At 40.2% G+C, this 18,215-nt stretch overlaps 1 protein-coding gene across 1 annotated transcript in view; it reads right to left on the reverse strand.

Moving 5' to 3' along the window:
• The window catches only part of LOC109042253 (probable cytochrome P450 6a18), a 67,762-nt gene that overhangs the window by 32,792 nt on the left and 16,755 nt on the right, over positions 1 to 18,215 (reverse strand). The window contains exons 2-5 of the mRNA XM_019058905.2: positions 8,304 to 8,653; positions 6,317 to 6,613; positions 3,539 to 3,771; positions 265 to 489 (exon numbers count right to left, since the gene is read on the reverse strand). Coding sequence (XP_018914450.2) covers positions 265 to 489; positions 3,539 to 3,771; positions 6,317 to 6,613; positions 8,304 to 8,650 — 1,102 coding nt within the window. The 5' untranslated portion in view covers positions 8,651 to 8,653. The remainder of the gene's footprint in view (positions 1 to 264; positions 490 to 3,538; positions 3,772 to 6,316; positions 6,614 to 8,303; positions 8,654 to 18,215) is intronic.

Raw genomic sequence — 18,215 nt, forward strand, 5'->3', positions numbered from 1 at the left:
AAGGGAAAAAGTCATGTACTATAACGATAAAAGGTACAAAGCCTTTTATGCAGGAAACGGCACAGAACGCGCCTTCATTTTTTCGGCTATGCAGCATGGACAGTTACTGAGTTCGAATAGTTGCATCCAGGCGTTGTCATCCTCTTCGTTGCTTGAACATACTACACTTCTATGAAAACTTCTGTGAAGTTTTAATTCAGTTTTACCGCTCTTTTAAACAGCTAATATTGTTAGGGGACATCTATTCTATTTTGAGAAACTTACCTAAAACTACTTGGTCCAAATATTTCATACTGTGTAAGTGCTCGAGCGGAATTTTATCATCATCGGTGTGTTTCATTGTTCGGTTAATCTCCTCAATTATGTTCAACTGGACCTCAGGATTGACCGATACTTCGTACAGCGCGAATGTCAAGGCCGAGTGAATTCTTTCCATGTGCTCTTGGATGAATAGCATAATTGAATTCACGATTTCTTCTGTGGTTAGAGCTGAAACAAATATTCATGAAAAAATATTATTTTATAAAATTAGATGGGCGTAATTTAGGCTGGTATGTATGGAATGAGGTAAGATTGGATAGGCACTTATCTACATTGGGATCCCAAAAAAGAGCTTATTATTATGTCGATGGCTAAACCACGTATCTCCATTCCGGAGTTTCAAAATGTCCGCTCCTATCCAACTTCATAGCCTGAAATTTTTCAGAAAATTCTGCTAATAGAGAAGAAAAATCAAGAAAGTTTTCGATCAATTAAGTTTACCATTTCTTCAAAAAAACCATGAAGTATCACAGGAGGTCTGCAAAGTCGCGAACGCAAATACGGGGTTTCACAAATTGGCTATCGGTGCGTTTAGCGAATAAATTTGGCTAATTAGTAGAGACTGCGTTTCAAGATAGTTTTGCATTCAAGCCTTGAGATACTGCCGAAATGGTGATCATGAGTAGATAGGAGGTTTTTCTTATGCTTTATTGTTGATAAATTCATGTATTGTAGAACGGTGTATAACCTGGAGTTGCATTTATCCAGCTGTATATTCTCATAGGAGTATTGAGTGCACATTTTATTTAATTATACAAATAAAATTGCAAACTCGTCTCCGGTGGAATGCACCACTTACTGCCAGTTACGAACTATCTCAGGAAACTCTCGATTCACTGAAATATTAAGGGTTTCCTCTGATGACTTGTGAAATGCTAATCATGACATAAACAGCATTCAACATTAATCTTAAGTCATTATTATCTTCGTCGGTCATCTTTTCTAGGATGGTGCGAAAAACCTTGGAAATATTTCACTTCTCCACTGATTACTATATAAGGGAACAGCCGGGCAGGCATGAGTGATGAACGCTAGAGTGTTTCCGGATCGTGAAATATTCGACTATTCCTTTGACAAAAATACTTGTAATAAAGCGGGAATTTTCAGCAAAATCAGCAAGACCGGAAGGGTGTTTGGACCAAGAGACTGACACTTCGAGGGCAGAACACTGGGGGCCACATTATCTCAAAATGACTAGGGCGGCGCTCACGATAATCGCTCTGTTGAGGGAGGAAGTGACGAGAATGACGATTCATCTTCAAAAAAGTCAAATCTTGACGTTCCTCGAGACTACTGACATAGAGTGTGAGTATCTTAAATTAACTGATGGATGGGTTGTGGCGTGAAGTTAGTCTCCTGCATGCACGCGGATTAAGCTAGCCGCTGAAAATTGTGTGGTCACGCGTCTTTCAAAGCTTTTGAAGGCCTTCATGTATGATTGGACTGTATTTTGTGAGAAGGAGAGGCTACTGATATAGCAATAATTCGTTGTTTCCCTACGAAAGAACGTAACTTCATTTAATGTCGCTAAATCGGACTGCATTTTGCAATTTGGAGCTTTATAGCTCTCTTTATTCTGTCTCATCCGAAAAAATACATATGTGCATAGGGAAACAAATGGCACATACGTTGTTTTTAAACCGGGCCAGAATTTATAGTTCCAAATTGCAAAATGCATTCCGATTATCCCTCACATATTACATTATTTTACCAGGAGAATGTTGGGCATTTCTGAATAAAAATGTCACCGACACCGATTTTTCCTCTCATCTCATGCAACAAACACACAAATTGTGGACAAATGTTGCACAGATGCAGTCTTGTTAAAACTTGAATTTTTTTTGGCAATTTTACAAACTTAAAATGAAGTTACGTTTCCTTATCTGGGAAACGGAGAATTATGAAACTTCTTGGTAATGGATTCATTGAAGGCGATCAATAAATGGAATTTCGTGGAAATCTTGGGTGATTTTTCTCTGTCAATTAATATTATATTAATTTATAAATTGTCCACTAATGCATCATGCACACAACTACTTTTAAGGCTCAAATTCTTGCGTTTAAGCTCTTTGGAATAATAAACCATCCACAAGTTTAAGAATGAAAAAAATGGTTTTTTTTTTTTTTTTTTTTTTTTTTTTGAGGGAAGGGCAATACACAAGCAAGAAAGAGTTAGAGAAGGTCATGGTCGTTTCAAATAACTACGTCGATTTTGAATTATATCGGGAGAAATTTGCGCGCGTCCATGTCGAGCGTTTTTCTAATTTATCGGAGCACCTTATTGAATCCGCTTTGTTAGATTACTCCTTGAGAGTTTCCAACCAGTTTTAATGACTGTCAAACTTAGTCATCTTAGTGGCCCCATAAACTTCATCTTTGGAATTTGCTCAATTGTTTTCCCCGCGCATAAAATCCTTCCCTCAACCTTATAGAGCTTTTCTTTTGGCTCCGGTATATAATCTTCGTGGAACGGTTGCCACTTTTTAAACTTCGTGTATCACAATTGTTTCATCTTTTGAAAATCGTTTTGATGATTTTTCCCATTCACCCCTGCATTCTGCCGTGCTAAGGAAGAACGCCGCCTGATCATTCGAGAGTTGCCAAATTTCCCTTGATAAAACATGTATTATTGACATCATTCGTGCATATGTTTCCTTGAAATCCTCAGATATTTTAGAATAAATTGCATGAAAAATTATATGAAAATTTTGGAAAATAATATTCACAATTTTCCCAGTAAATTCGGTTTATATCGGAGGAAACTAGGCAACATCTGAGGGCTCATACAGCGTTCTACCGTAGTACCGTAGTGCACGGACAAAAATTAAATGTTGATTTAGCATTTTTAATGTTAAAAAGGTGTCCGACAAGTTTCAAATGCTGATTTTACAATAAAAAAATGTTAACATAACATTTTAATTTGTACGTATTGCAGTGGGCGTAGTAACGTTAACATTTGTTAAAATGTAAAATCAGCATTTGAAACTTGTCGGACATCTTTTTAACAGTATAAATGCTAAATCAACATGTAATTTCTTTCCGTGTATGGCAGCATAGGAGAATATTTGACATATCAGCCAGATAGTCCTGAAAAATCAACACTCTTCCCATTTAAACACATGTAAAATATCTACATTTAATTGCACAATCTGGCAACTTTGATATCTGACTACACCCGGTACGGATCCGTTTGAGAATGGCGAGTAGAAAAACTTACATCCAGGGACGGAAAGGAGATCGTCTGAATGTACAAGTGCCGGAAATGTTTTGTGCGAGGAGCGAGGTGAGAAGGTGGAAGCCGGCCCATTCAAACAGTCGTAGTAGAGCTTCACGAAATAGTCGAGCATCTCCGCGTTTCTCCGCGCCGACCCCGCATCCTTCCCGATGGCTCCCATGATCCTGTCCATCAGCGAGACCGGCGTTGACAGTTTGCTCACGTTCTCCTTGAACCTGCACTCACCGACAAAACGGAGCTCGAAATTACAACCAGATTGTTTGCACAAATCTCAAAAAATTGTCTTACTCATGAACCATCGGCGGATCTAGCAAATTGGCAACATTGTCATTTCTCCATTTAAACCTATGAAAATGTATCGATTCTTGGGGGGGGGGGCAGGTTCTTCGACAAGAATCGATTATTTAGCATATAGTGGAAAAACAAGGATGAAAAAACGGGAAACAAGGTTAAAAATACACAATTTATGAACCCGAGACGTTTCGACTCAAAACTGAGTCATTTTCAGTCGGAAACTATATAGAAAAAAATAATAATAATAAATTGTGTTTGGGTTCATAAATTGTGTATTTTTAGCCTTGTTTCCCGTTTTTTCATCCTTGTTTTTCCACTGTTATCATTGTCTTGGGCTGCTCTTGAAAATTTGTATTTATTTAGCATATATAGGTTTAAAAGGAGGGAATCCGGTGTTGCCAAATTGCTACAACCGCCTCTGTCATCAACATGTTGTGATGACAACATTTTTCTCGCTCCTAAAGGTACAGCCAAGTACTGAGTTTTTAGATTTTTAAATTTTTTTGAGGAACTGAGGAAGGCTGAGTTTTCAGCCAAAACGTTTTGTTGGTATTTATGTGAAAATCAGCCTTGCTATCTGCTGTTTAAAAAGTTATATTTGTTCCTCATCAGCTGAACTGCATTTTGCATTTAGGAACTTCAATTTCAGGCTCATCTGTAAAATCACCTATCTGCATGGGGATCTGCATATCGACGGTGAAACTACCAAACCACGTATCTCGTTTGCGGTGTTTAAAAATCTACGCTCACATTTTATTTTTTTGAAGTAGACCAAATCAATATCATTCCTTGAAATTTTCACGGAATTTTCTCCGCACAAAGAGGAAAAATCACAGAAATTTTCAGAACTAGATGTTAAGTAGTTTTTGATTTAAAAAATAAAGTATGACAGGAAGTCTGCGACGTCGCAAACCGAGATACGTGGCTTGGTAGTTTCACCGTCGATATGGCGAGCATAAAGCGCGCTAAGGGACAATACCGCCTATCTGTAAATTGACGATTTTGCAGGACGATGAAAAAACTTCGTCATTTTTGTAATTTTGAGATTAAGTTTGAAATTATTGTTTAACATTACTGCGTCATTATAACACTTACCATTTCATAAAAATACATATTATCCCTGGTAAAAATTGGCAGTAGAATGTGTGTTCCAAAATACTATAGACCTAAAGCCGGCTGTAAGATTTCCAATAGCTTCTGTAACCGGCTGTACAATTTCTTATAGCCTTTTATAGCCGATGGCAACTAAGCAACAGCCAGACAATAAAGTTCATGCTAAACGTTACTAAATACGGATACAAGGACTTAGTTAGTTTTTGGACTACCGGTCTCTTTTAGTGCCGTAGTATTTTGATTTATTTTGCGAGGAAAGCTCCGTACTTTTGAAGGATGCCTGTCATCCTTAATATGTTGGAGCGCCTTAAATTTCTTATGACACTGTGCAATACCTCTAGTGTGAAATAGTTGCTTCAGACGCCGTGGCACGCTGCAGGCGGGCAGAGAGCGCGAAACGCGCATTGGCGCCTACAAACCTAACAGGGATACTTCACGCATTGCGCGTGAAGTATCCCTGTTAGGTTTGTAGGCGCCAGTGCGTCGCCGCGCAATGCGTGAAGTATCCCTGTTAGGTTTGTAGGCGCTAGTGCGTCGCCGCGCAATGCGTGAAGTATCCCTGTTAGGTTTGTAGGCACCAATGCGTCGCCGCTTCGCTTTGTGTTTGGCTCTAATATTTAATCTCGCGGAGTCAGCGTTTTTCAACTCATGATTTTGAAATTTTTTCACACTCTGTATGGACCATCTCATTTTAATTGATGAAAAAAAAATGTTTTAGGGGAAAATATAATGTGTGTTTTGTAAATATTAAGGTAGTTCCGTACCAACCTTAATGATTTCCAACGCACACGAATTTCTTATAGCCTTTTATAGCCAATGGCGATAAAGTGTAAAGCCCGGCGATAGGAACTATAGCCCGACTGTATACTTTTTTATAGCTACGTATAGCCCGGCTATATGATTTGCTCCGCTTTCTACAGCCAGCTATATGATTTTCAATAGCCTTCTTTAGTCGGCTATAAGAACTCCTATGGTATTTTGAAACGCAGCTCGTATCGCCAATTTTTACCAGGGTTGGATTCTTCAAAAAAAAAATGGGCTATTTCTCTGGTGCATGATTATGCACCTTTTTATCAGCGTTTTCTTTTTTTAGAAAATAATGTCCCAATTTTTTAAAAGTCGAGGAAAAAAATTCGGACACTAAGTTTTTTATGACAGTTGCACGCAGAGGCTGAGACCCAAAAATAACACATAGAGGGTTGCTTGTTGATTTTCTCTTTCTTTCTGTGAAATAAGCTATTGAAAATTAATAGCTCATGCCATAGGACTCATCATTTGAAGTTTTTGAAAGTTTTTATGAGATTTTGTTTCATGAATGAAGGGTGATGCAATTTGAAAAATGATGAAGATCACCTAAATTTGGGTTGACGAATCCTTCCGAAGGAGAGGCCGAAGAAGGTGACGCCGATGAGGTCCAACTTAAGGCGCTCTATTTCCTCGACGATGTCTATGATACGATTCTCGTGGGCGCGGGCCTCCAGCGACATCCGCAGTTCGTTGCTGCAGTGGAACGTTGTCTGGTAGATCACCTCCGAGTTCTCACCGTTCAACAAGCTCGGGACGCTTGGTTCTATCTCTGCGTCTTCGTTTTTGTATACCGGTCCCTTCTCGAGTTCCTCCGTGCAGGGTTCATCCCTCTCTAAAACTAACCTGTTAACAAAATGAAAAATCAGACATTGGAAAAAAAGAACACAGTGGATGTAGAGTCCAGACTCTTAAAAACATCGACAAGAAAAAGTACTCTTGTTTCAATCAGAATCTAGCTTAAATCAAGAACCAAGCCTCTTAATTTAAGCGGATTTCCTTTTGATTCAAGAAAAAATCCGATTGAATCGAGAGTATTTTTTCTTGTCAATGTTTTCAAGAGTCTGGACTCTAGATCCAATGTGTTTTTTTTTTCCAGTGGACGAAAAAATTAAATTTAAAATCGAACGGCCATGGCCGGATGGTTTTACCGGCTTGGGATTCTCAGGGGTAATTGTGAAATGAAAATTCTCTGATACGACACAACTCTCAAGTGCGCCAACTTATTTGGCGTGGACTCTACCCATTTTTAGGTATGCGCTTTTTAGTGCGCTTGAGAGACACACTGGAAAAAAAGACAGTGGATCTAGAGTCCAGACTCTTTAAAACATCGACAAGAAAAAATACTCTTGATTCAATCAGATTTAAGCTTAAATCAAGAGCCAAACCTCTTAATTTGAGCAGATTTTCTTTTAATTTAAGCTTAAATCTGATTGGATCAAGAGTCCTTTTTCTTGTCAATATTTTCAAGCGTCTGGACTCTAGATCCAATGTGTTTTTTTTTTCCAGTGCACTCAAACCTGTTTTTAACTCCTTTTTTTTTCAAGATAAGATAAATATTGATTTGGACACATTACAGTACATGTTGAGCGAAATTAACCTAACCAAGAGACACCTTAACATGCGCTAATGACAGCGCAAAGATACAACTATTCGTACTTGATGGATGCCTGTGTTGCATCTGCAAAATTGAAGGCGCGATGGCGTGAGGCGTGAACTCGCAATGCTTCGCTCTATGATTCCGATGAGGCGTCGCTCAAATTCGGCAGAAAATTTAAAAAACGAGGCCCGAATGCGTCTATCTGCTCATTCATCTTCTGCTGTTTTGACACTTCACTTTTTCTTTTCAATTTGATGTCTGATCCTTTTTTTAAGATATATTTGTGGACCTCTGTCTGAAACTCGCGGGTGCCGGCCCCCCGCCCCATGCAACCCGCTGGTCACGTACTTTTAAGAAACCTCGCGGGTCAATTTGACCCGGCCCGGGCATCTATGGGTTAAAGTAGCTGTCAAAACTCAGATAGTCAAGCCTGCTCTGTAAGTATGGAAAGCAGTGCATGAAAATTGAGTAAACTTTTGTTATCAATGCTGCACATATGCGTATTTTTAGGCTACTCATCACCCAAGAATCTTTCGGAGGAAGATTTTGCCAACAATAATCCTTTCGGAGGTGTCGCCTTCTTTTTTTAAACAGTTCTGAAAACAGGTTAAAAACAGGGTTGAAACAGTAATTCTCAAACCAAAACCACGCATCTCGGAACTAAGCGTTGGCCCTTAGTCCCAAAAACACGTAAGTATCTCGGTTTTTCGGTCACTTCTCCTTACAGACAGGAGTATCATTCCAAATGGTGGAAGACTCCTAAAACCCTCTTATTCTTGTTATTTTCAGGCATTACTTCCCCTTTACCTTCAAAAATAAAGAATTTAGACAGTGTTTTAGCTCTCGTGAAAAATTGGGGTTTCCAAGATACGTGGATGCGGATTTTCACCGTCAATATTTTCTCCGAAAGAGTTAGGAAAACAAGAAAAAACCAACCTGAGTCTATTGTTATCGTTGTGCGTAATTTTGGAGAATTTGACGCCGACGTTCTCATAGATGCTGCCGATGAGCTTGGTGTTGATGGCCATGAGGACCGGTTTCAGCCCCTGGTGGAGTCCCACGCATTTCTCGTTGATGAAACGCTTGTAGATGGTGTCGATCGTGGAGTAGCTGAGGTGGTTGCGGCGGAACCAAGCATGGACGAGGAGGTTCGTGTCATGGCCGACGATTCCGTGCTTGGCCCATCGCTTGTGGAGCCGGCTGAACTTGACGACTAGGTAAACGGGAATGCAGAGCAGGAGACCAAACAACCCCTCGATCACCGTCCTCCCCCACGACAGCATTATCTGAAACAGAAATTCAGGGAGGTTTACAGAATACAATTATTTCAAATTGATAATCAAAAAGGATAATTGGATTCCATTTTGCAATAAGGAACCACTATTTCTGGCTCATTTTAGCAACAACACATGTGCCATTGGTTTCCCCATGAAGAAATGTGCTTTTATAGAAGAGCCAGAAATAGTGGTTCCTTATTGCAAAGTTTAATCCAATTTTCGGCGAGAATATCCATCAAATTTTGTACGGAAATTATTCCAAAAGCTGGAATTCAAAAAATCCATGAAAGCCTGGAATTCGCCGACCAATCAGAGAGCAGCACCTGTTTTTGTGGTAAAATGATTGAGATGGAATGCCAAGTTTGTCCAAAATAGGCACACTGTTATTCGGGTGCAGAGACAAGAGACCCTCCACTAGTATCTTGGCCATGGTGGAAGCTTTTACTTTCGGGACTTCAGCATTCTACTGTTGACTTACCTACATGGTTGATGTTCAACAACGTGTTGGCAGTTTCGTTTTGCAAACAAGGCGAAAATGGCCGACGTTTGGGAAAGTTGTTTGGCTCATGACGTCATCCGAAGCTCATCATCGACCATGTAGGTAAGTCAACAGCCGAAAATAGGGTGATGACTGTTGCTCGCTAATAATTGTCCATAAGAAATTGTTGAAACCCCGAAAGTAAAAGCTTCTACCTGTCGCTAGGAGGCCAGTGGAGGGTATCTTGTCTCTGTTTGGGTGCTACAACCAACGGCAACTCCCGGGCATTTCCATAAACGTGAGAAAATCGAAAGTGCCTTCAACTTTGAACATGCAACACGCACATTCGCGAGACACGAATAGTTGCATCAAGGCGCTACAGTCAACTGAGTCTTGATTTTGTAACGAGACAACGCCTCCAGTTTTTGGATATGCAACACGCACATCGAAGATACTGAAATTATAGGCAAAATTGAAGAAAAAAGAAAAACATGTAAATTTGTATTAAAACTTTCGGAAAAATAAAAAATAAGTTATACAATTTATTTAAATAACTTGTAAATTGTTTTGATATATTGAGTTTCGTTCAAAATCTCGTGAATAATTCGTCAAGAGTCGGTTAGTGGGGGACACTCGTTGACTAACGCATGGATTGCATTTAAAATTAACGACCGGGCCAGTCCGCGGATTGGCTGCCCAGTTCCCGGAATGGGCAACGGGGATGACCTGCAGTGGCGTGGCGTGATTTGCGAAATATCGCTTGATACGCCTCTCAAACCTATGAAAAAAGATCGACTATCAGGGTATTCGCAGCGAACACCTTAGAAATCGATTCTTTACCATAGCTTCAAATGGCGAGATATCGATAATCGATCATTCACGCCACGCCACTGATGGCCTGTCCACGGACGGGACAAAAAAGTTGCCCAGTCTCCGAACTGGGCAATTTCGCTAACTGGGTGTAACATAAATATCGCCATTTGGATGGATTTTATTGTTTTTCGTTGATCCATTTCCAAGTGCCGTAACACGATTCTATGATGAGCAAAACTGACCCTTCGCACTTGAACAGGTATTTAAAACCCCTCGGTCAACGCTGAGGCCCACGGCCGGCGCCTGACTTCTCGCCAGCCCGATGGATGTGTTTGATCATGGAGAAGTTTACTTAGTACTCCTAAAAAGCACTCTAATTAATTGAAATCTCTGTGAAGAGGTCTAAGAGCATGCCACCAGCCGCGCACATCGCGGAGCACAAAAGATGGCCGGAGACAATGGCTTTGAAGAAAAAGGGACCCGTTTTTCATTTCATGGGCACTGCTTTTGAATATTTATTTCATAGAACCGAGGTTAGATGAAAGGGCTGGGAGCCTTGACGTATAAAGAAAAGAAAATTCTCCGTAGCTCCCGAGGAATTTGTGTTCGTGAGTTGAGTTTTTCTGAACTCTGCTCTCCGCTGCGTCCGAGATAAAAATCATCGCTCTCCGGAGAATGCCGGTCCTTTCTGCTCGGGCAATTGTCTGTGCGCTCAGTTAACGCAGAACAGATAGCCGGCTGAAGGCTCCGTCTGGACCCCGACTTTATGCACACCTCCTTTATGCGGATTAAACGGTGGATTATATTTATGAAGCCCTCGCGGCGGCCATCTTTCTTGGAAAATTAGAATGTCACACATTCAGTATTTATCATGGCAGTATGTGATACTTTTTCTCGGTGGGTCGGTCAAAGACTAATTGAATCATTCCGTTGAGGAACTCCCAACTCCGAGTAGAGAGGGTGGTAAGAAATGCAAAATACTGATTACAGCCATGTTTTTAATACTTATTTGGAAGTGTTTTTACCGCATTATATTAATCTATTTCAAAAAGAGACCAACAAACTTTATTACTGAAGTTTCCTTTTTTTATGAGGAAGTTCATGCGATTGAAAACTTCTAAGACGAGTAGTTGTTTTTGGGCCAACCTAAATCTGTTAATGTCAACCTCAAAGTAGGCTCGACGAAGAAATGTATGGGTTGCAACTGACTTTAAAAACAATTGTTCTGCAATAGTACGATCTTTTGACTTTGTCTGGGTTGGATTAAAACTTTTGATAAATTTAAAAAAACTCACACTTTCAACTTTCTAAAACGTGATTTTTTTAAATTTTTCAATCGTTTTATTGAAATTGTCTGGGTTGAGTCATTTTCTAACTAAATTTTGAAATGTTCAAATCGGCATGGATGCGTAGCATTGATTGAGGAGGATAATATAATTTCCTGCAATAAAATGCATCAAATACCCAGAAAAAATGCGTTTCTACACTTTAAAAGAAGAAAAAGATGAAGAAGAAGACGCCATGAGAATTCCATGTGACAGGAATCTTGAAGCATGATGCTGCGTAGTATTTTTTTTACCACCAGAATGTCTTGTGAGCCATACTAAAGTACACCCTAAGAAACCTATTAAAGGTGAAACTCTAATACCAAGTTTCTACATGTAAGTTTGCGACGCTGGCACTGCGCTGCAGAATTCCTTCCTTACTTTACTTTCTGGATGGAAAACTACCTAATGTCAACTCTCAAAAACTTTCGTGATTTTTTTTCCTCTGTGCGTAGAATATTCTGTGAAATCCTTAAGGAATGATGTTGATTTTCTCTCGTTTAACATAATACAACAAGAGCGGAGATTATAAAAAACCGCAAATGACATACTCAGTTTGGGAATTTCGCCACTGACAATAGTACACGCTGGTACATCGCGAAAACGTCTTGTGACAAATTGTTTTAACACGTGCCATACTTTTTGCACGGAGTAGTATTGATATCATTCATTTTTTTATTATTCCGTTCTTGAAGATACCGCTTTCAAAAGTTCATTTGGATTCGAGTGGTTTAACTCTCCCGAAAAACATATTTAAGAGGGAGAATGCCGGAAGAGTAAGCACACGTGGAAGGCAGGATGGAGCGGGCTTGATTTTTCTTTGATGTCACGTTCAGTGAAACATAATGTACAAATAAAACATTTTATTGGGCGCGTATACGGTTAAGCGTGCAAAAGAAATCGACGGGGAGGAATGAAATTGGTTCAATTTCTTCTTTCCATCCGCTCCTATCGTGGGAGGCGCATCAACACCCTAATGTCTCCCCCTCGATGAGATGAACTGAGGTAGTCCGGAGCTCACCCTGTACTGCGTGAGCTTGTCCTACAGGCTGTTTCGGAAGTTTGAACACTTTTGGAGTGATTCCCTCGGAAACTTTGGCTGGACATTTTTCCAATTAGGAAAAACCAAAATGAAATGAGGAGATTTCCAGGAAATGAGGAGATGCGATTTGGCGGAGGAGCTCTGGCAGGATCGCTACCAGTGGCGGTTGAGAGTTGCGAAGCGCACAGAAGTGCTATGAGAGCGGCAAGTTAGTAGCAAAAAGAAAAACTACCGCCATGTTTCTATTTTTGTGGCTCGAAAACTCGAAAAACTTTGATTTTCTTACAATCCTCGATTAACTGACAAAATTATGAAAATTCCAATATTTTTGCGAAAACATTAAAGTGATTTTCCAGCGTTAGTTCCGGAAAAAAACCGCTTTGCTAAAATTTTGCCCCGGAATAAGTGATTATTTTCAGGGCCGGATTTACCTACTTGCCGCCCATGGGCCGCCTGTATTTTGCCGCCCCTTTCTCATTCGTTTTGAAACATCAATAAAAACCATAAAGTAAACGTGCCTGAGGGGGAGGGGTGCATAAGATGTGTATAGTATACACTGTATACTCGTGTTGGACATATTTTATTGCGCGGGCACACGATTATATCTTGACACCGCGAATGGAGTGCTTCCATTGAGTCGAGTATGGATTTCACGACAATGATGCGAAGATCCGTTATTTTACTGTGCTAACGAAGAATTGTGTATTTTCAAATAAAATTCGTGAGTGGGGTTGTCTACGACAGCAGAGTATTTAAGTCAGGTGACTTTTGGAGCACCCTGTGTGTTCACAGGAGTGCATAACTCATCCATATGATTGAGAGGGAAGAAAAGTTTGCGGCGGATGAGACCAATTTGAATCTCTTCGAGGAAGATGAAAAGGAAACGCAAAAAAAGAAGTATTATCCAAAATTGAAAGTTTCTGGATTTTAGGAACTGCGCATCAGAGCGTTCTATTTTCCCACAAGCAAGGACGTCGCTTTGATCCAGAACCTTTCAAACTGGTCACGACGAGAATTACACCAGCTATCGGTTAAAAAATGGAGAGGAGTATGAAAGAAGTATGAGAGAAGTAGGGGGCACGCACCCTAGCCGCAACGCGGCCCAACCCCTGGAAAACGCTTTGCACCCTCTGAGGCTCAATTTGCAAGCCCTGATGTGAGCTCATCTAAATAGAGCAAGCTCATCGGACTATCTCTTATTGATAGCAACAATACTAATGAAACTTGCTTTTAGCAAACATTGTACGTTTTCCAGTTTCGTATTTTGCCTTTAATTGCCTTTGCCTTTTCTTAAAATTTACTTTGAATATCACAAAAGTATAAACAAGTGGTAGATTTTCAACAAAAAAAAAATTATACTACTATCTTCTCCATACTTTTTTTTCGTAAAATGTGGATCAATATCACCGCGAAAATAAGAGATTGAGTTCCCTTATCTATTGTAACATTAGTTTTTCTTGTGCGTTTTCCTACAGGCAAAATCCAAAAATCACCAAGGTCATCAAACCACGATTTTCTGATCAGAGTCTCAGTCCTATCTCTGGTTTGTACGAGTATGCGCGCTTGAATCAGGAAGCTGTAAACGCGTTCACGGTTCACAACAAGAAGACTAAATTACAATGGGTCGCAAATAACGACACGGTTATCGAATCAGAACAATTGTGGTAATCAGGGGTAAGGTAAGCGCTGGGTGCGATTGGGCGAAATTTATTTACCCGCGTTTGGCATCTGCAAATCGAGTTGAAACGAAAACCAATCCATGGAAATGAATGCGAATCGGGCGTCAATTTTTCAACCGGGTCCCGCGGGATCACGGGGACGCGCGTTACCCTGATGAGCATTCTCCTCTTGCCAAATTTCCGTTCTGGGTAAACTCACAATCAGTGAAATAGAAACACATGAAGCGAATTTTCGCGATCGAATATCATTCATCAAAAGAATTGATAAATGCTAAGTGATGCCGATGATCGGTGAAAGAAGGAGCCAATCAGGCATCAGATTTTTTTTTAATACAATTTTTTTAAGAAGGAAATAAGAAAATTTGAAACACTAAAACGCAGCAAATTGCAAACACAGCAGACTTGAAATGACAAAACACAACAACAGAAAGAAATGAAGAAACAAAAAATCTGATGAAAAATGAAGTTTCTGGCATCGATTGCATGAATTCAAAAATCGAATTCAAAACCCGAGGGGGATTCAAAATTTCAAATTGATGGATTTTAGTGGTCTCCAGTGAGACCAACGAAGAAGTCGAATATCATTTTTAAAAATGCACAATCGTCGAATATCATTCAACGGTGAATGACATTCGATCGCGAAAATTCGCTAATAATAGTTAAATACACTAAAATAGAGAAATCAGAACCTCACTATTGCTAACTTGAAAGCATCGCCTTAGAACGCAGTGAGATTCGCATTACTAAGTTTAGGAGCCTGTAAATTTCAAACCCATAAACCCCATCTCAACTATTTTAATCTTGAGAATGGGAACGTGGATGACAATCAACAATGCCAGATTTTTCGCCAAAAATTAACAATTTTAAGCCTTTTTCTTCCAGAGCCACAGAGAATCCCTGCACAATGTGACAATGGCGAACCGGATTGATGATCACGAATAACAATCCCAGTTTCTGTGCTGCCGCGTTAAAGAAAGACGCCTTATGAAAATACGGTTGTTGCTAAATTTCCTCTGCTAAAAAATTAATTTTCCCTGAGAATTTGCGAATATTTCCCTTCGAATTTTCGAGAGACTCTTGGATAGAATTCAGTCTGACGTATTGGAAAAATTTCAAGCCAAAATATTTATGGCTTCCGTCGCAAACAATTATTTTATTCGGGAGAATTCGACATCATTCGAATTCTCATACGATGTTCTTCCTTAGCAGGGCAGCGCGGCCCTCGATCACGGCGCGGTGTGGCCCCTGATCAAATGAAAATACAGGCGTCGGATTTAACTACTTCAATCATCCGAGACAAATCCGCACCCCCCTAACCCCTAAATCCCCCTTTTTCTACATAAAAACTCCCCCGCCCGGAACAAGCCGTGCATAATTGAAAAGTTTTCATTTCCATTTCACACTCATCCGCAACCTCCCCCCCCCCTCCCCCGAGCGAGCCCGCGTCATGAATGCCGCAGGCGCCCGGACAAGTTGATAAATGCATAAATATCAACATCGGGAATGAAGTTATAAAAATTTGAGAGCGTTTTGCGGGGCAAAGAAAACTTTCAGCTCCGCGCGAACTGTTAGCGCAAACTGCGTTGATCACACCGCGAGGGAGAATCGAGTTGGAATCATGGAGAAGCAAACTTCGGAGCTTTGTTCATTTGTGTCGTTTTCTGACTCTCAAACAACGAGATTTTGCACGGTGCAATAAGTGGAGATTCTCTTAGCCACTGCGCGGGAATGGAGACGTTGCATGTGTGAGGAGTTTGCGATTTGACAATTGATTCTTATGTAGAAGTACGCGAGAAACACGATGGTGCTACTGGTTTTCTCTAAAATCAACTCCCAAGCTCAAAAAAAGCTCTCAAGTTGAGGCCAAAATGGAGGGGATATCCCACGCTATCCTGAGAGTCCAACTCTACTCTACATGAAGACAAACTCTCCATGCAAATACATTGACAGAGCTGCCACTTTATTTGGGGACTCTAGACTGAAAAAACGGCAACCCTGCAGGGCCGGATTAAGGGGGTGGCCACATGGGCCGCGGCCCATGGCGGCAAATCAAGGGGGCGGCTTTTGAAATTTTTTTTAAAAAAATCGAATTTTGAAAAAAAATTACAAACGAGAAAAGGCGACAAAATCTCTCATTTCCTGAGAGTATAGTAATTTCTAATTTTGTTGTCTTTTAGTGATAAAAGAGACAGCACCTTTTATTAATCGAGTTAAGAGAGAAACCAAACACGCAATTTGGCCTGGAACGGCGCGACTTAGAGAGGAATGATGACGAGGACTTGAGATGAAAAGGAGAAGCCCTCGGCGCGGCGGTCGGCATGTGACACATATTAGCGCCTACAAGACTGCACGAATACTTCACGCCTTGCATCAAACACAGTGCGGTCACTGCGGTTAGCGTGAAACGCATAGCGCCTACAAGACTGCGTGAATACTTCACGCATTGCGTCAAACACAGTGCAGTCTGCGCGGCGCAGCGCGGCGGCGGAAGTTAAAATCATTAAACTACATCTATGTTTTTTCTTTTATAATTTGTTCGTTCATTTCTTATGAATGGAAGGCCTTGTCCACACAGAGATAGGTTTACGGAACTTAACTTTCGCGCAAAGTTCCGTGAACTTTTGCTAGTAGTGTTAACAGGGCTTTCCCAAAAAATATGTCCAACACGAATAAACGATTCTTATGCACCCCTCCCCCGCTTACACGCTTACTTGATGGTTTGTATTTGTATTTCAAAGCGAGTGAGAAGGGGGCAAAATACAGGCAAAAAGACAAAATACAGGCAGCCCATAGGCGGCAAGTAGATAAATCCGGCCCTGCAACCCTGCTAATGTATTTGCTCCCTATCTTCGCATGGAGAGTTTGTCTTGATGTAGAGATGGACTCTCAGGATAGCGTTGGATATCCCCTCCATTTTGGCCTCAACTTGAGAGCTTTTTTTGAAGTTGGGAGTTGATTTCAGAAAAAACCAGTGGCACCATTGTGTTTCTTGCGAGCTTTTACATAAGAGGCAATAGTCAAATCGCAAATTCCTCACACATGCAACATCTCCATTTAGAACAAAAAAAACCGTTCCCATAACAGTTTTTTGTTACACTGTGGAAAAAAGTTGTGACAACTCGACGAAAAATTTCCTTTCGAATTTCTGATAATTTCCACTTTGAATTTTTTTTTTTTTAGTGCGACTAGAATTCTTTTTACGACAGTCAACATCTTTACAGTTATCTCTAAACAAAAACTTGGTGAGGAAAAAAATTGAATGGCGTCTTTGTTGATGCTCTGGGGCATTATTCTCCATGAAAATAAAAGTTTCCATGTCGCAGCAAAAGTTTACTTGTCACCACAAATTTTTTTGATTCTATCGACAAAGAACATTTTTCACGATCATGACACATATCGAGCATACAAATCGTCCCACTCACTTGCGTTTTAAATCTTTGCCCTTTCCGGAATATCCACTGAAATATTTGTGTAAAAAGTATTCAGTGGTCGATTCTTTTGAAAGAAGAGGAGAAAAGAAACGGAAATTCTGAAACATGCGATCCACGTTTGCATGGTTTCATCCTTAGCTGAAGTCGGAAATGCGTACCTCCGGATGAAACGTTGCACTCTCCGTTCATGTTTAATATTTTCAAAAGAAAACCAATCAACAGTTCTGCTTAAAATTCAGTATTTCATTCGGAAAGATTCGCAAAAAATTTCAAAGCGATTTTTAAATTTTCTATGTTTCATAATAAAAAAAATACATGAGTAAACGGACATATTTAAACTGTACGCTGAATGTACCTACGCATTTTCCGACTTATTCCATCGATATTATTAATGTGTGCTCATGCTTCTGTCAATTCTTTTTATTTATTGCGATCGTGGGCAGGGGCGGACTGGCCCTAAATTAAGTATGGGGCGGGCCCTTAGGGGGGTCTGGGGGGCCCCCCAGTAGAAGGAGGGTCCGGGGGCCCTCCCCCGGAAAATTTTGAAAATTAGGCCCTTCTAGAATGAATTTTACGCTATTTTAGACCCTATTCTTTAATATTATTTTTGAAACATTATCCAAAAAGAGACCAGAAATGCAAAACTTAGTATATTTTCTTAAACTGGATGAAAAAATGAGAATCCGTTGTATACTTGGAATTCAACTTTTATTTTCCTCTTCCAACGAAAAATTGTGCCAAAGCTAAATTAGTATACAGAAGATACATAGAATCAAGTAGAATAGTAATAGCGTGACAGTCTA

Source organism: Bemisia tabaci, chromosome 5, assembly GCF_918797505.1.
Source record: "Bemisia tabaci chromosome 5, PGI_BMITA_v3".
Classification (NCBI taxonomy): Eukaryota; Metazoa; Arthropoda; class Insecta; order Hemiptera; family Aleyrodidae; genus Bemisia; species Bemisia tabaci.